Source organism: Mastigoproctus giganteus, chromosome 3 (assembly GCF_048544385.1).
Source record: "Mastigoproctus giganteus isolate SK-2022 chromosome 3, ASM4854438v1, whole genome shotgun sequence".
Lineage (NCBI taxonomy): Eukaryota > Metazoa > Arthropoda > Arachnida > Uropygi > Thelyphonidae > Mastigoproctus > Mastigoproctus giganteus.
The window spans coordinates 253,234,484-253,254,484 of record NC_143577.1 but is presented as its reverse complement, the minus strand read 5'-3'; the positions used below and the strand labels follow the sequence as shown (position 1 = coordinate 253,254,484).

Below are 20,001 nucleotides of genomic sequence, written 5' to 3'. Positions count from 1 at the left end.
CTGTTGAAAAAAAGCCGTGAATTAGGGTTGAATTTGAAAGTGTCTGCAATTCTGCCCAGACACGATAGGAGGGAGTATATGATGAGAGCCTTGTCGATCAATTCGGCCCTGGAGGGATTGTGCAAGGCTCAAGGGGTAGAATTTTTTTCAGCCTGGACTGTACTTGTTAACAGGAGAGATTGCTTCTACAGGGATGGGATACACTTAAATAGAAAGGGTGCAAGAATTTTTGCTGATGCTGTCGAGGCAGAGTTAGATGGGTCGGAAAACTGTTAGTTGGGGGGGATACAAGGACTAATAGATTAACAGTAGTCACTGGCAGAGGTGGAAGTGATTCTTGCACTGCTTCTATTGAAATGAGCAGAAGCATGAAAAACAAGATGCAGGATATTTCAGAGACTGCTGGGAGTCATTGCAGTACAAGTAAACACATGGGTTGTGTTAGGGTAGCCAAGAATAGAAACAGGTGCATGTATACCTGCGCGTACACCAATGCTAGGAGTTTGGTAAATAAATTTGATGAATTTGAGGTATTGCTCAAAACATCAAAGGCAGATATTGTTGGGATATCAGAGACGTGGTGTCACATAGATATAAGGAATGCGGAACTGGAACAGTGACCTGTACTTAGCAAGTACAGGTCACTGTTGAAAAAAAGCCGTGAATTAGGGTTGAATTTGAAAGTGTCTGCAATTCTGCCCAGACACGATAGGAGGGAGTATATGATGAGAGCCTTGTCGATCAATTCGGCCCTGGAGGGATTGTGCAAGGCTCAAGGGGTAGAATTTTTTTCAGCCTGGACTGTACTTGTTAACAGGAGAGATTGCTTCTACAGGGATGGGATACACTTAAATAGAAAGGGTGCAAGAATTTTTGCTGATGCTGTCGAGGCAGAGTTAGATGGGTCGGAAAACTGTTAGTTGGGGGGGATACAAGGACTAATAGATTAACAGTAGTCACTGGCAGAGGTGGAAGTGATTCTTGCACTGCTTCTATTGAAATGAGCAGAAGCCTGAAAAACAAGATGCAGGATATTTCAGAGACTGCTGGGAGTCATTGCGGTACAAGTAAACACATGGGTTGTGTTAGGGTAGCCAAGAATAGAAACAGGTGCATGTATACCTGCGCGTACACCAATGCTAGGAGTTTGGTAAATAAATTTTATGAATTTGAGGTATTGCTCAAAACATCAAAGGCAGATATTGTTGGGATATCAGAGACGTGGTGTCACATAGATATAAGGAATGCGGAACTGGAATTTGGGGAATACAATGTGTATAGAAAGGATAGACAGGACAGGAGGGGAGGAGGGGTTATGCTATTAGTTAAGAAACACATAAAGTCCAAGGAAGTGAAGCCAGTCGACATCGATGGACAGGGCAGTGTCGAGTCAGTTTGGTGTGACATAAGCATAGGGAAATCAAAATTGAGAGTAGGAGTGTGCTATAGGCCTAATGACTCTGATGAGTATAATAAGATATTGTACAGGGAAATAGAGTGGGCCAGTAAATCAGAGAGTCTTATAATGGGGGATTTTAATTTCCCAGATGTTGACTGGAATTTGTGGATTGGTCACTCGCACACTAGCAAGGCTTTTGTCGATTTATTGGATGATTGTTTTCTACATCAGCATGTTCGTGAGGCAACAAGAGGGAGCAATACTCTTGATCTGATTATCAGTAGTGATTCTTCATGCATTAAGAATCTGCAGATAAATGAACCACTAGGTGGCAGTGATCACAGTGTGTTGAAGTGGGATTTACTCAAGGAGGTAACTACCATCAGAGGTAAAGGGAAGGGTTTTTGTTTTCGTAAAGGCGACTATGATGGTCTGAGACAGTATTTAAATTCTATACAGTGGGACCAACTGATGATGTTACCAACAGCAAACTGAAAATGGGAAGCATTCAAGGAACTAATCTTGGAGGCTACCAGGCTTTACATACCAACTAAGAAATATTGTTCAAGGTTTAGGCCTAAATGGCTGTCAGATGAACTAATGAGACATGTGGCAGAGAAGAAAAATGCATGGGATACATACAAATTAATGGGTGACATGGAAGCCTATGATAGATATAAGTTGGTCTGTAACCAAGTCACAAAGGAGATTAGGCAGGCAAAGGCAGACTACGAAAAATCCTTGGCAAAGGATGCAAAGAAAAACAGAAAAGAGTTCTTTACCTATTTAAACTCAAGAAGGAAAGGGATGAATCAGATTGGTCCACTGGATATTGATGGTTCAACAGTTGAGGATCCTGCTCAGGTGGCTAACAATCTAAACGAGTATTTTGCATCTACATTCACGCATGAGGAGTTATTCAGGAAGGAGAATGATGTAGGTAAAATAAACATTGGCAGTGAGCTGGATGATTTTGTAATAACTGAGAGGAAAGTGGAGGAGAGATTGTTGAGGATAAACATAAAAAAGGCACCTGGGGTGGATGGGATCTATCCAGTTATATTAAAGGAGGCAGCAAAGGAAGTAAGCAAACCCCTAGCCATAATTATGAGAGCTTCTTTGGACTCAGGGGAGGTACCCATAGACTGGAGATGTGCAAATGTAACCCCAATTCACAAAGGAGGATCAAAGGCTGACACAAGTAATTACAGTAATACCCCGAAGTTACGCGATAGGTGGGTCCGACGAAAATCGCGTAAGTCGGGGTACAACTTTGCATATAAATACATATAAATTTTGCTTAATTGGGACCAAGGACTAACAAAAACACTAGTTTAGAAGAAAAATATTAATAAAATTGCAGTTCTTTATACATATTAATACAAAATATGTATTAAAAAAACAAATGACTTACGTTAAAAAGTTATTTCGATGTCAATGGCTTCATAAAATCTAACAAATTCGTCTGACGACACAGCGCGTTCTTTTTTTCACGCAGAATTTCTTCGCAGCAAGCTAATAATTTTTTTTATTCCTTGCTTTGTAGCTATAACGCGTTCTTCGTTCCATTCCATGTACTTTTCGCCTTTGCTTCATTTAGGCCTGTAGCACGTGCAATATCACATGGTCTTTCATTTCGCTCAAAGCGTTTCACAGTTTCATATTTTTTCTCTATTGACAGAGGCGGACTGGCCATAAGCCTTACTGGGGAAACCACGGTGGGCCAGTGTGATTTTGGCCATAAACCATAGTATGAGGTCACTATAAATTTTCCTGGGTAAGAATTTTTGACCCAGTCCGCCTCTGTTTATCGATAATTGCTTTTCTTTTTCTCTCTGAATCTGCAGTGTCTTCACCAGGATGCTTCCTTTTCACACCTTATAATTAAGTATTTTACTAATTTTTAGGGAATAAAGCACAATTACAAAACGAGGAGGCACGCTTGATACGCATAAACAAAGCTGCGCGCATGTAGCAACTGAATAAACAACACCATAAAGGCAGAGATACGCTATTAGCACCTCACATTTCTAGGGGTTACTACCATAAAACAATAAAAATCCAGTTGCGTTTCTGCTAGTGAAATCTGTTATAAACTGGTAGTAAACTCGATCTAATTGCATTTGCGATTATACCGATAGCTGGAATTGTGTTGATTTTTATGTTATTATGGTGAAATGTGTTTCCCCTTCACTGATATAAAAAACATAAAAGCAGCAAAGTTGAATTTTGTTCATCTTTCGCTCTCATTCTCCGCCGTCGCACCGTATATCGATAACATATGAAAAACGACCTTGAAGATAGTGGGCGGCAGCGTTGCCAAACGAAAAAATCTAGAACCGTGTAACTCCGAGTTCGCGTAAATCGGGGTAGCGTAAGTCGGGGTATTACTGTATAGACCTGTTAGTTTAACTTCTGTTCCAGGTAAATTAATGGAGGCACTGGTTAAAGAAGCACTGCAGGATCATCTAGACAAGAATTCAGTTATAGCTCAGACGCAGCATGGTTTTGTTAAGGGCAGGTCTTGCCTGACCAATTTGATTGGATACTATGATGTAGTCACAAAAGAACTGGATGCAGGGAATAACTTTGATATTATATATTTGGATCTTAGAAAGGCTTTTGATACTGTTGCACATGGAAGACTGCTGCACAAATTGGAGCAGTGTGGCATTGGAGGCAAATTGCTGCTATGGATAAGGGGATGGTTGAGTGGCAGAAGACAGAGAGTGGTAATCAATGGACACTGCTCAACGTGGACTAATGTTATTAGTGGAGTTCCTCAAGGTTCAGTGTTGGGTCCGTTGTTGTTTTCGGTGTTTATGAATGATATTGATGATGGGATATCAAGTTTAATGTCCAAGTTTGCAGATGATACAAAGGTTGGCAGGGTTGTTAAGGACACCACTGACGCTATGCTGCTGCAACAGGATCTGGAAAGGTTGAACAGATGGGCTGAGAGGTGGCAAATGAAGTTTAACATTGACAAATGTAAAGTACTACATATGGGAAACAGTAACCCCAGAGCAACGTATCAACTCTGCGGTACTACACTGACAGTGGTGGAGAATGAAAAGGACCTGGGAGTAATTGCGCAGGCAGATATGAAGTTCTCTGAGCAGTGCAGACGAGCTGCAAGAGTAGCTCATGGTGTCTTGTCAATGATATACAGGAATTTTTCTAGCAGGGATAAGGAGGTGATTATTCCCTTGTATAAGGCAATGGTTAGGCCACATCTTGAGTACTGTATACAGGTCTGGAGGCCTCATTTCAAGAAGGATGTAGAGCTGCTGGAAAGGGTACAGAGAAGGGCAACAAGATTAGTGAATGGAACAAAGGGTTGCTCTTACGAAGAAAGGCTTAAGTTTTGCAAATTACAGAGTCTGGAGACTAGGCACTGGAGAGGTGATCTGATAGAGGTGTATAAGGCTTTGAATGGTTTGAGCATGCTCAATCCAATGGGATTCTTCATCTTGCTCAGAATAATCAGCTCAGAGGGCATAAATTCAAATTGAGGAAGGACGGATGTCGGATAGATGTGCGGAAATTTGCCTTTGGCCAGCGGGTGGTTGGTTGGTGGAACCGACTTCCATCACTTGTTGTTGAAGTTGATAGCCTAAACAAATTTAAGGCTCAACTGGACAGGTATTTCGAGCGAACGGAGGGGTGAAATGGGAGTGGGGTGTTTTTTTTTTTTTTTTTTTTGGCTGATGCTTTCTTGCATCATATGCCTATGCTAATGTTCAACTATAAAAAAGAAAAAACTTGTATGTATCAAGACAGGTACAACAGCAAAAAATGTAACTTAGAAATGGGGTTTACATGGTGTGATGATAGTTTTGCACCTAATCCTATGTGTATTGTTTGTGGAGTAATATTAGCAAATGATATAATTTTGTATTGCTTTTTTTTTTTTTTTTTAATTTTGAATTATTTTAGTTTCTTGATATAAATTAGAAAATGTATTTATTGTTCTAAAAACATTAAAATAAGAATGAAAAAACAATCAAATATTATTTCTTTAATTCAGATTTTTTCATACAATTTATTATTGTTAGAGATAAAGAAATTGTGCATAAAATGCAGTATGAGGCCAATTTTTAAATAAAAAAAAATGTTGTTTAAAAATCCTATACCAAAAGCCAAATGTTTTTTTGTGCATTTTTCAAAAAAAAAATTCCCTCATTGCCCTTCCACATGTGCGCCACCTTACAAAATATTCTGCCAGCGGCCCATGCACCTGGTGCTGCGGGTGCCAGGAATTTTTCATAATGGATTTAAGGTGTCTTCACATTAAAAAGTTTGAGAACCATTGATCTGTATAATAATTTGCTTATGTCCCTCTGTCCAGAACACTCTTTGAATTTGAATAACTCAAAGACTAAACAAGCTTTTAACTTGATTCCTTGTGCAATAGATTATATTTAGCAGTAAAATTGATAAAAAAAAAAATAAATAAATTTTCCAACCAATTTTCAAATCCCAAGAATTGATTTGGTTCCCAGTGAAACTAACTTGCCATTTACTTTGAAGAGAAGACAGTTTCTTAGCTTTTCATCACAATCAACAAATCTCAGGGTCAGACTTTCAACAAAGTTGACATTTTTGCTCGTGGATAACTTTACATAGCAGTTTCCAGTTCCAGATAATTTTTATGCAATAATTATAATTTTTTTAAAGGAAAATATAGCCATATATGTAAAAAATTATCAGATTGCATTTTTACCCAAGTCCTTTTCACTGACATTAAATAGCAGCGAAGGGAGCCAAGGGAAAGATTTTTTTAATTACTTCGATGTTAATCTGCACTTCTTCTCAGAAACAATTTTGGCAAAATATTTGCCACAGGTATTCTAATTAATTATATTTTATTAAGTAATGAGAGGTGTGTGTCAATTATTCTTTAATTCCAAAAAGTAACTTTAAGAAGAATAACTGTTATACTTCATAACTGTTTTGTCATCATTGCATCACTGGGTACCTACCCACCCACCTAAGAAGGGCCAAATAGCCCTGAAATGGTGCCATCTGGGTAGTGGTATCTGCTGAGAATAAATAACAACAGTCTTCTCCTTTGGTGAAGCGTTACTTATTCAAAGTAGTGCAATATCATGGCAACTCGTTGTGAAGGTATTCACAATATGAGATATAACTTAAACGATGCCGCCTTTGCATATCTTTGCTAATTCAGAGTTTAGCTGCATACTAATATGATGCGTTTGCACTAACTTGTATGTTGTCTAAATCTCTCGCGGCCTGGGGCTTTGGATTATCCAAATTTGGATAATCCAAACATTAATTGAATATAAAACTATATAAAATATAAAACTTGTATAAAACTATAGCAAAACTTATAATAATGACATATGTAGCTGAGACAACAGGTACAACAGCAAAAAATAAACAATAGAAATTAAAATCCTACAGAAAATAACTAATAAAACATTAAGAGATAAAGTTAAAAGTAAGGAAATTTAAATACAACCTATTAATGAATGGATATATAATAGAAAAGAAAATGAAAAACCATATAAATAGGATGGATAATGAAAGGGCAAAAATAGTAAATAATTGCAGACCCATCAGCAAATGAAGCAGAAGAAGGCAAAAAAAAATGGAAAGGTGATCTGTCCTTTCCCAACAAGCAGCATGCTTAATGGGAAAAGAAGGGAAGTCAAAGTAATTATATAATTTTTTTTACTTATGAATATTAGTCTCATTTATGTTGATTGCACATTTCAAAATTATAGTTAATTTTTATTTATTTTATTTTTTTTTAGGTGAATGCTAGCAATTGTCAAAATGAAAATGCCTTGTGGTTATGTATGAGTTCTTTCTGGTGGCAGATGGCTAGCAAACTCCTCAATACTGGAGCTAGTATGAAAACCTTAGGCTGTGCATATGTTGTTGCTGATCCAGAAGACCTTTCTCTTGATGTCTTAATATTAGAAGAGTGAGTTTTGTTTAGGACAATAATATTTAGGATAGAACAAAAATCTATATGTATAAAGGTTTATGATTGTCTCATAATACAAATATACGTTTGTATTATAGATATTTGTATATACATATATTGAGATTTATTTTGTTTTGCATTGAAAATACTCTTAATCATAACTTCATGCATGGCATCCACCAGCAGGCAGCACACACATACAAGAAAAAAGCCTAGCACTAGTCATTCAATAGACCATGTTCCACATGAAGAATGGACAGAAGAAATTACCTAACTGAGTTACAATTAGCAGGGGCAAGTATCTTGCCCACTGCTAATCTGACACCAATGGTCCACTGTTTCCACACATTCCACTAGCCAGGGGTCTTGTGCAGGCCAGTCACACATTGACCAGAGAGCCAGTGGGGGGGGGGACACATTGTACTGTCCAACAGAACTCCACTGGAGCAGTTGACTATAGGCAGTTGATTTCAATCTGTATGTATACATTACATTTACATTTTTATTAACAAGTGGCCACTAGCCAGAAACTGGCAAATCTGCTATATACATACATACATAATATATTATATACAGATAATATACAGATTCAAAGTCATATGAATTACAATGTCAAAAAGTGAAATGAACATATAGTCCAGACAAAAAATCACATCACATATTAGAACTAGTCAGAAATATAAATTGTGGCACAAGGAACCGCAAAACAAGCACATGGCACAATTACCCATATGACATGAATAAGACCAAACATGACACAAGGAGCCACTGATCTTACGAAGTCAACATGAGATGAAGATAAATAGCAGTATGGTCACAAGTAACTACATAAATTGTCCAATAAGATTACCCTGTTTACAAAGGAACATGATGATCATTAACTACAAGGTCAATTACACAGTTTATTTCAGCATCTTAAACTGTTACACAGAATTCATGTCAATAGTCTATGAGCCTTCTACTGTTCTTTCCTCAAGTTCAAGCAGCACTGATCTCGGGAATAATTTCTTGGATAATTTTTGAAAAGCCTGAAAATCTTCCTCAGTCTTAATTAATTGAGCCTCATTGCACTCAGTCAGGTGACCAGGATTAGGATTAGCAAATAAAAATTAATTTCTGAGATCTGGGTACTTATGATACTAATATAAAACATGACTCCATGTCTCCAGAGCTGTGCAGTGACACTGTGACCTTACCGATACACCCAGCTAATTCAGCTTTGCTAAAAATGAGCCATGACCCATTAATAAAAACATAGTTTGTAGATTAGGCACAAACCATTTTTCTGGTGGAACATCAACAACAGAGGAAAAGAGCCTATGAGTTATTTCACCTTTATTTGAGTTAGCCCATTTTTGATTCCGAAGAGTCATTAAGATATCTAAGATTTGCTTGGCCTCATTCTTAGGATCATTAGCCAAATGCAACTCGAGATCACTAATAATAAAAGGAGTTCCATCCACGCAGAATGTTGAAAGTCATTACTCTGTAAAGCAGAAAGATATCAATTGGCATTTTCCTTGTGACAATCTGTAGCACATCAGTGGAAACAGTTCTACAAACTAGAGCCATCTTCAGGAGCATCATCTTCTGAATGGAATACAGTTTTATTACATATTTTTTTTAAAATTAACACAGTCTATCCAAGCTGAGATACTATAAGAAACAATAGGAAGGAAAACACAGTCATAAAGAAGAGATAGTGTGTGCTACCTCTAATACCGCAATCCTTCCTAGTAATTCTTCCTATCATGTTAAAAAATTTTGAAACTTTTCAGATAGAAAATTGATATGGGTTTTTAATCGAACTCTGTCAATGAAGATGCCAAGATATTTAATCTTAACAGACTGAACTTTCACAACCAATCAGCTCACAAGGTAATAGTAATAGAGGCAAGGAAGCAAGTGTATGAGCTTATGTAGCATCAGCCAAAAAAAAAAAATTCCCACAACCATTCCCTCTAAAAGTTTTGTCCAGTTCCTCCTTAAATTTATTTAGGCTATCAACTTCCACAGCAACAGATGAAGTTTGTTCCAGCAATTAACCACCTGCTAGCTGAAGGCAAATTTCTATCTATTCTACAACTCTTTCCTCAATTTGAATTTATACCCCGTGATTATGGTTCGTAATCTGAGCAAGTGGAAGAATTCCATCAGAATTCAACCCATTCAAGGCCTTGTACACCTCGATCAGATCACCTCACAAGTGCCTAGTCTCCAGCCGCTGCAATTTACAGAACTTAAGCCTCTCTTAGTAAGAGGATTCCTTCATTCCCCTCACCAATCTTGTTGCCTTCTCTGTACACACTCCAGCAAATCTACATCCTTCCTAAAATGAGGCCTCCAGACCTGTACACAGTACTCAAGGCATGGCCTGACCATTGCTTTATACAGAGGGACAATCACCTCCTTTTCCCTGCTAGCAAAATTCTTGTATATCATTGACAAAACCCCATGACCTGCTCTTGCAGCCTGTCTGCATTGCTCAGAAAACTTCATATCTGACTGCACAATTACTCCCAGGTCTTTTTCATTTTCTACCACCCTAAGTGTAGTACCACATAGTTGGTACGTTCCTCTGAGGTTGCTTCTACCCATATGCAGTACTATGCATTTGTCAATGTTAAACTTCAGGTCCTCTACAAACAGATAGGTTTCCCTTTAGCAATAATATTTTTGTTTTTGATCTGGATATCGTTAATTAATCTGTATGTGGACCATGTATTGTACATATGTTGTCACAGCTGATGACCTGCAACAAGCAAATGCACAGCTCAAGTGGAGCCATTGGATAGTGGATGACTCGAATTGGAAATGGATTGCTGGTCCAATGAATTACATTTCCAACTGCACCTTTTGGACAGACTTGCACATGTACTGAACACGAGGCTTTCAAGCCCTGCTATACAAAGTGGGTTTGTACAGGCTGGCAGAGAGCTTAATATTCTGGGTGCATGTTTTGATGGGGAACCCTGGGTTTCATGATCAATGAGTACCTTACTAGAGACTCATATAGAGATCATCGTTTCTGACCATGTGTACCTGTTTATGGTGACTGTCTTTCCAGACTACCAACATGTCTTTTAACAAGACAATGCCCTCTTTTCACAGGGCTGCAGTGATGTTTAACTGATCTAGCAACTGTGGGATGCAATATGATTATCTGTTGACATATTCCAGCACCTGGTGGAGTGTTTGCTATGATGTATCCAGGGCTGTACTGTATGCTAAAAGTGGTGCAATCAGAGTATAAGATAATTGTTCCTGATGTAACACTACCTCTATCTACATACATATATAAATTGTATAATGTATCTGGCTACCCACAGAGTGATTCAGAACTCTCCTGTCAAACTTCAGGGGTAAGTTGACTATCAATAATAAAGAAAAATCTTCTTATGAAATTGGTTCAAAATAGCCTTGGGGAGTTAAAAGCTTCTGGAAATTTCATTAGTCTTCAGTAATCTTTTTTTATTTTTACAGTTATATTTATAGACCAACAAAAATTAGCATAAATATTCATTTTTCATAATTTTCAGTGCTTCACTAGTCAAGAGTGTGTTTGCCTGCTGATTGTTATAGAATAGGAGGCTACAGCCACTCAGCTCACACCTTGCTGAGTTTAGGTGTTAATGAAACACTGTTTTCTTTGCTAACTGGACTGTTTTGTACCCATCCCCTGAACAGCAGCCAAAATAAACAGAAATATCTGGGAAGAAATTCCCCAGAATAACTTATAACTTGGTGGGGTCTGAAAGTTACGATACAGACAGATATGAAGTTTCTTGAGCATCGAAGGCCCATGTTGTCCTTTCGATCATTTATGAAACAATATTGTGTAGAGATAGGGAAGGCATAATCTTACTGTATAAGGCAGTTGTAAGACCACATTTGGAATACTGTGTGCAACTGTGAAGATCTCATCTTAAAAACAAGATTAACTTCTTGAAAGGGTTGAAAGATGGGCAACTTGGTGAGATTGACGTGAGTGTGACCGTACAAGGACAGACTTTGATTATTTGGGACTACAGAATTTGGCAACCAGACACCTTAGAGGGGACCTGATTGAGGTTTGTGAGGGAGGAGTTAGTAAAATGAATGAAGGCAGAATTTTTGCTGTAATAAAGAATTCCAGAACTAGCAGCCCATAAACTCAAATTACAGAGAAAAAGTTTAGACTTGACTGTAGGATGTTTTCTTTTAGCCAGCAAGTTGGTGATTGGAAAAGTTGCCTCCACAAGTAGTTGAAGTGACAGTTTGAAGAAATTCAAAGATCAGCTGGATAGCTGCATATGTAAGGAGGGAAGCCCATAATTTTATTATTTTTTTTTTTTTTTTGGCCAATGCAGCAAAAGCCAGTGGCTTTCTTGCACTCTATTGGCTAATACTAATAGTACCTTCCTACAAGTTTACATTATTTCGCTTTATATTAAAAGCAGTCTTGTGTGACTATTATCAAAAGATTTATTGAAATCTAAATATAATAGGTCAGCATTATCTTTGCATCCACTTCTTTTGCAACATTCCTATATTAGTGTTTATCAGATCAGTTATATACAATTGGTTGACTTCAGTGATACCTATAAGGGAATAAAGGATAGTGTTGAAATTCTTAAATAATATATAAATCCGAAAGGTATTAAAAATGCAAGTCAGGTTACTTCAGAATAATTTGGATTATTTTTATATCTCGAATTTGTTGAGATTTCATCTGAGTCTAGAGATGTACTCGTTATAATAGATAGGGATTTGGTTTTAAAATTAAGGATGATATGTTTCATATTTTTAATGTGATTGATATGGCATTTTTTATTTTTAGGATACCTGTCATTCTGGCTACAGTTATTGAAACCAATATGCTAAATGACATCACAAACAAACTTTCAGAACCATATAAGAAATCTGCTCCATTTTTATATACTAAAAATTGCCAGTATGATAGAAATCCCGGTGATATCTCATTTTATATTGATCATGGTAAGTAATAGAACAACTTTTAGAAAGTTTTTCTGAAAGTTATTTTTCAAATCATTTCATTATTCATATATAGTGCATGCATCATGATAATGAGTAGTTTACCGTATGTCATCTATACAGAGTTCTGCTGTACACAATTGTTTGGTTTTGATGCCAAACATTTTTCTGCGATGAGTAAGTTGTTCTTGGATTGAGGATGGGGTTTATTTCTCCCAGAAGCTTGGGTTTTCCATCATGCAAACAAAGTGTTGACCATAGAATAAACACAGTTTACAAACATGTCAATATGATTAAAGAGGCCTGTGTGCTCTGGATTCATTATTATTATTAAATTACAGTTGCTCAGAGCGAAACGGATACAAAAATATAGATTGTGACAGGTTTAACAATAGGAAATATACATATATTAGATTAGATACATACAAATAAAAGCTTTTGGTTGTTTAGATAACCTCTTTCAGTTGAAATGAAATGTCTGTAACACCTTTCCGTTTCACCCATCCCTTCATTATATTGTGATTTGTCTAGTTCAGCCTTGAATTTATTTAAGCTGTCAACTTCCACAATGACAGATGGAAGTTTGTTCCAGCAATCAACCACTCGCTGGCTAAAGGCAAATTTCTGCACATCTATTCTACGACTATCTTTCCTCAATTTGAATTTATGCTCCCTCACCTCAGATGCGGAATCTGAGCAACAGGAAGAATCCCATCAGCATTGAGCTTGTGCAAACTATTCAGGGCCTTATACACCTCAATCAGATTACCTCACAGGTGCCTAGTCTCCAGACTTTGCAATTTGCAAAACTTGAGCCTTTCTCTGTACTCGTTTCAGCAGCTTTACGTCTTTCTTAAAATGAGGCCTCCAGACCTGTATGCAGTACTCAAGGTGTGGCTGACCATTGCCTTATACAAGGGGATAATCACCTCCTTATCCCTGCTAGCAAAATTCTTATATATCATTGACAAAAACCCCATGAGTTACTTTAGAAAGAGTAGAGGTGAGTGCATTGGGATGATAATTGGATGGGAGGAATTTGTTGCCCTTTTAAGGAATTGGCTGGATATAAGCAAATTTCCAAGCTGAAGGAAAAGCGCCAGAATAAGAAAGTATAAAAAGGTGACAAAACAGGAATAAGCTTAGGAGCACAGGTTTTGAGAACAACCAGAGAAATACTATCAGGATCTGGAGCTTTCTTGGCATCGAGATTGTTCAAAATTATGACATCCTTTTGGCACAAGACCAAATTAGGCATTTGAGTGGGGTGTGCTGGGGATGGTAGGAGGTGGTTTACATCAATACAGGATCTCCAAGATCGTCAGTACAAGAGATATAAGAAAAGTAGGATGCTGGTAAGTCATCTTTATCTGTAGCTCTAGTGGAAATAGAACCATCAGGTTTTGACTGAGGTGGCAGTATGTGGGGGGGCAGTAATGTATTTAATGTTAAATGTTATTTTCGTTTTATATACTTCTCACTTTCCATTTTATCTCACAGAAGATTTTTTTCTTATTTATATTTATTTAGATTTTCTTATCTTTCTTATTATTATCTCCTTTGTCTTATTATACATTTAACTCAGGTTTTCTTAGGTGCCCTCATTCCTACAAGACCCCACTCTTTGCCACTTGACTGCTATGCTCTGCAAATATCACAGAAGATTCTCAAGCTCTTGAGTGTAATTTCCATTGATTTCCCCTTAATCAGAGATCAGGATTCTCTCGCCTAATTGCGGGAGAACAAGCTCTTAACTAGGCAAGCAAGGCATGTGTTGATTAGACTAACAAGACTCAAGTGAAAACAAAACATGAAATTTATTACATACACATATACAAAATCATATACAATTGAATAAAAGAAAACATACAGTCCTATTATACAAAGTCGTCTCAGAGGTATCTTGTATTATCATTCCCATTACATTTCCATTCACTAGATAATCTGAGTTTACCATTGTGTGAAAACACCTGATTCATTCTTCTTGCTTTAACTAACTCTTAACACTTAGACATTCACTATACTCACTTCATTACTCCTGGATACAATTCCGTTTCTTATATTAACAATCAAATTTGCTACTTTCATTATTATGCTCAGTGTTCTCACCACTCTGTTACAATATACTTGTTGACCAGTCTTAACTTTCCTAAAGTCTCTACTCGTCACTAGTCTTTCAGATAAACCAACAATCTTCATCAATAAAACATTACATCATCCAGAGTGTCTCATATAACTCAATTAACTATCATTAAAACATAATTCAGAATCCCTCCTTATAAACTTTACTACCCTTCTAACACATTATATCTGTTATATCAATCTTATCTACTACTCATTCCTTCGTTTCTCTTGCATTATACATTAACCCCATTTAACATAATAAACTCTGTTAGTATATCTACCTCAGAGATAATTTATCTTTAAATTTACCCTCTAGTGCTACCCCCTTTTCATTAAATACTATACTAGTTCACTAACAGTCCTTCTTGTTAACTTAGGGTACTTAATATATATCGCTCACCTACTTCTATCCTTTTCTTTCCTTTCCAGGGAGGTTTCAGGCTACCATCTTAGGCTATCTTCTATGGCTCTCCTTCATCTGCTTACGCTTGAATCAGCTTCACATAAATTTCCTGAACTCTTGGCTGCATGGGTCTGGCGTCCTTTCTCCAGTTTGAATGAGCAACTCTTGCTTTACTAAAGATCATTCTGATGCATCTTGCTCCCAGAGGTCGTTACCTTTCCTGGCACACTTAACTGTCATTCATAACCCTGGTGCCTCCGTAGCCAGGTGGGAAGGAGCAGCAGTGCGTAGCACACGCTTCTTGATTAGACCAGGGTTCGAGCCCGTCACCACTAAGTACGGAGGATGCGGAAAGGTCAGTGAATGACCACTGCATATCCCAGAGCAATATGGCCTTAGTTGCTAATGTTCCTAAAAACCAAATAACATACAAATAACATACATACGTCTTTCATAACCCCGTTTTCTTATCATCCTTGGCCTTCCCGTTACTTCTACTCTTAACTATTTTCCCTATTACTGTCTAGGCCCCTTTTTATCACTCCCTACATTTCCTCTCCTCTCTCCTCCTCTCTTGTTTTTCCGAGAGACAACTCTTTCTGTCCTGCGCTCTCTCTTTTTGTTCCCCTGAATTCCATACCACCCCTTTTTACTGGCCCACCTCCATTCGGGATTTCAACCAATCTTCTCCTTTCTATATAAATTTACGTTCCGTTTCATTCACTAATATCATTTTCCCATGCAATCCCTTTAGCACGCGATCCAACCTTCTTTTTGAATATCTTTACTTTCTTCCCAGGCCGTATGCCCCTTTGATGTCGATCGGCCACCTCCACAAACACTCAGTTTCCATTTTCGCACCTTGCCTTCCAGACTCCAGTCTTAATTTGAAACCGAACATTTGACATGCACCTACTTCCTGTTTAGTCTGATGGTGTCACCGACCAAAGGAAGCACTTCGACTAATCCGGTCCTCCCATCCTATTGTTTGCTCCTGAGCAACCCTTTTCACGCCTATTTACAAATGACCCCCGCTACCTATTCCTGCTGTCCCTGTTTTTTTTTCGTATATTGGGAGCTGCAAGTTTATCCGTCTGCTACTAGTTATTCTCACGCTTACCCCATCCCTTCAATTAATTTTCTCCTGACTTAATCTCACCTTGTGAAAAACCCACTATCTTTATTTTATTAAATTTGTAACATTTTTTCATCTTTCAATATCACTATATCTAATGTTTTTTTCTAATTAATCTCTTAGTTTGCGAAAGACAACCCCGCTATCATCATTTAAATTAACTTGTAAGATCTTATATCTTACAAGTGCAAATGAGAAAAGGTTGTGATCAATAGCTTTGTCAAGAGACCAGAATGCTCTGTTGCTGTTTCAACAAGAAGCAAGTTTTCCTCTTTACCTGTTCAAAATTTGATTTGGACTGATAAATTACTACTCTACAATTGTTGTGAGCTTTGCTGTAGGCAGAAAATGAACCTGGTGATTTGGATGCAAGCCAATTGTGATATGTAACATTTTTACCTTGAACAGCCTTAGCACATATTTGAAAACGAAGGTTTAGATAAAGGATGAGATTTTATGGTGGAATGTGGAATAAAGGATTTCATACCTACAAGAATAATTTCACTGACACAATCTGAGCAGACACTGACATCAGATTTAAAACAGTAATCCAAGGAATACAAAAATAGCAATCTCACATATTATCCGACTTTGCATTCTTATAATGGCAAACAAAACAAGGCTGAGAATGGTCCCAAGAGAAAGGCTCCATTAGAGAAGGGACCATCACCAAGTTGTGATCTGGGATACCTAGGGGACCACCCACCTCAGCCATGTACTTGGAAGGATTGTTCATAAGAAAAAGATCCAGCATGTTGGTTCTCTGGTTAGGATTATCTAGAATTCCAGTAGGTAAATGAACAGTCTGTACGAGATCATAAGTAATTGCAAAAGCCTCGACCATATGGAGTTGTGAACATTAAAATCGCCAAAGAAAATTACCATACTGTTAGGAAAGTTTGACTGGAGAAAAGTAGAGTTTCAAAGAAAGAATGTCAGTGTTCTAAGTCATTAGTGAAACTTGGAGATCTTTAGAGAGGAACAGATGAATTTGACAGAATTTGGGTAGAGAGATTTTAAACCAGAAAAGATCAAAAAGTGGAAATTCCAAATTACTAATTCTCTGATGGAAAATACCAGAACAGACATACATGCACATACCATCTTTGAAGTGAAAGTAATCATACAGCAAATAATTAGGAAACTTGAGATGAGCAGTGGTTGAGGCAACTGATAATTGGGATCCCGTCAGAGAAAGTAAGTGGAGTCAGCAGACTATGAATGGAAATGGCCATTATTGAGATTGGAACTGAGACCACATATATTTGTGAAATGAATGGAGGAGGTTTAGATCTTTTTCATTACATGTAGGAGGTAATGAAATTTTTGGATGTGGCGTACACCCCCACAAGAATACACCCAGCTCCTTGATTTAACGCTATCTCAATAATGCATTAAACACTACTCGGAATCTCTCCAGTCAATATCTGGGCACAGTAGAGGCAGAAAGATTATACTCTAGTTGATCCAGATGCCCCTAAAAAGGTACCAATAGGTTTGGTTCGGTGGACTGTCTAGCAGTTGACCTGCAAACACCATTTTAGAGGTGTACCCTAGAAATGTAAGGAAGATTGGATCTCTTGAAATGTAAGGAAGATTGGATAAGAAAGATAACCTCAAAAGATAGCAATCATACTGCATGATGGAAGAGATGGTTGGGGGAGAGAAATACTTAGAAAAATGCTATGTTTAAGCGTGGTACACTAGTAATTCTGAACAAACAGAAGTCTGATATAATATTAATTATTCTCATTCATTTTTCAGAATTCATTTAGGAAATTTTGGAATAATTGATAACTTACTTTGATATTTTATTTTGCAGGTTATCTAGATGATCATGTGGAAGACATATTGAACAGTCTTCTGGCATTCCTTGACTGGATGAAAACATTTGTCATGCATAGAAAGCTCCTTCAGGAATCTTTTGATGGACAATATGTTACTCAAAATCTCTTTGGTCAACATTCTGTTAGTCTAAAGCAACTTTGTATTCGCAGAATTCTCTGTAGCTGTGTACCATATTTATGTCAGGAAAATAGTATCCAGGATTTGTATGAGGATGGCATTTTTGATAAAACAGAATCATTCAAAAAGAAAAGGAAACAGTCCTCTCGTGCTGAAGATTTAGAATTTATCTGTGATACTAGGCAGCCAAGTTTTTCTTGGTTGTTTCATTTATCTTTAGAAGAACTTTTGTTATTTCTTAAAAAACTTGGTCTACCTCTGCATTTTGCTAAATATTTTGAACTTGAGTTATATCGATGGAAACTTGGTGCTGTTCTTGTGCACGGAAGAATATATGATGATGATTGTGACTGTGACAGTATTAGTTTGTTCGATCCAGACTCTGATATATCAGATGACATCGACAGTCTTTCATCTTTTGAATCAGATGAAATCAGTTGTGTTGTGACTCACTTTTAAACCTTTATACAAACAAAATATATTCAATGCAACTTTGTACATAAAAATATCAAATTAGCCAGTATGAAGTTCTTAAATTTATAGACATTGATTACTTTTGACTATAAAAAGTTTAACTTACCAAAAACTCTGAAAAATTGGTTGTTAATTGGAAATATTCTTATGGCATTTTTCTGTTCTTAATAATGTACCATAATTTCTTTTCATTTTTTAGAGAGAACATCTATTTTTTAAATGTTTCCTTGTTGTGAAAATAGTATTTTAAAATCTGATAAAGTGCTGATATTATATTTACTTCCAGGTATTCTAATGTTCATAAGTACAAAGCCAGATCTTGCCATAACAGATATTTGGAAATAACTTTCATTCCAATTGTTAATGCGAATCTTGTTGCTAAAGACTATTTCATTGTTGAACTATGTTGATAAATCCAGTCTGTCATAATCTATGATGCCAGTAGCATAATGGTTGTTTGCAGTTTATTATAATGTATTCATTAAGTGAGTGTGATCCTTTTAAGAATTCCTGCGATATGTTTTTGATTCTACTTCATCAATTAGAATATGTTTCCTAAAAAGTATACACATATTCAATAAAATTGATGTGTATAATTTCACATTTTCAGGCTGCTCTTTTGTCATTATTGGAACTCTAATGAAGTTTATTGAAAGTAGAAATGTTTTACGTTGGAAAATCACCTTTGACTCATGTCTGTACATGCTCATTAGGTATAGGAGGTATTTAGATGAAAAATGGACAAACTTGACATTTTAATCATGACATTACATTACATGTGTATATTGCCCACATGTGTGTAAAGGATAATTATAAAGTTGGCCACTTCAGAATCTAAAAATGTAACAGCGTATACCTGCAAATTTTTTAAAAATCTGAATTCATAAAACTATTAATGCAGATCACTTTTCTGCAAAATCTGGACTGTCTTCCAAATAATAATAATATGAGGGTTACTCAAAAAGTTATCTTTTGAGTAACCTTTCTTAAACTTATCTTTTGAGTAAAAAGTTTAACAACATAGCTTTTTTTTTTTTTTTTTTGCTGTGTGTGTGTGTGTGTGTGTGTGTGTGTGTGTGTGTGTGTGTGTGTGTGTGTGTGTGTGTGTGTGTACATGGGTAGTCCCCGAATTACATAAAGGTTATATTCCATGAAACTTTACATAAGTCCATTTTTATGTGAGTCAGAATTTTACCTACATAAGATAAAATATATGCTAAATATTGCTAATAAGGTAAACATAAGAATAAAAAAAAAAAAAATTGAAATACATTACATGCACATATAAATGAAAAGAAAATGATTTAATTTACTAGCATTCAATCTTCCATACAACAAACTTATCAAGAGATGAATGGACAGTGGGCTCATTCTTTTCTTCATATATCTCTTGATATATTAAGAAAATATATTGACTATCCCTCTTTGCAGTTTTAAAAACCACATGACACTGGATCCATCTCAAATTATGCCATTGCATCTGCAGTCTCACAGAGTGCAAGTGACAACTCCTTGTTTACAAAATGTCACAGCTCTTCTGGTTCTGGTGATGCCTTGAACTGACTGGCTTC

At 36.7% G+C, this 20,001-nt stretch overlaps 1 protein-coding gene across 2 annotated transcripts in view; it reads left to right on the top strand.

Moving 5' to 3' along the window:
- Window positions 1–18,935, top strand: part of LOC150089041 (uncharacterized) — a 78,164-nt gene extending 59,229 nt beyond the window's left edge. The window contains exons 7-9 of one of the 2 annotated variants that reach the window (XM_090371016.1): window positions 7,180–7,352; window positions 12,175–12,332; window positions 17,814–18,935. In XM_090371016.1, coding sequence (XP_090227142.1) covers window positions 7,180–7,352; window positions 12,175–12,332; window positions 17,814–18,415 — 933 coding nt within the window. In that variant the 3' untranslated portion in view covers window positions 18,416–18,935. The remainder of the gene's footprint in view (window positions 1–7,179; window positions 7,353–12,174; window positions 12,333–17,813) is intronic. The other variant, XM_090371017.1, reaches the window with a different exon arrangement.
- Window positions 18,936–20,001: the final 1,066 nt, after the last annotated feature.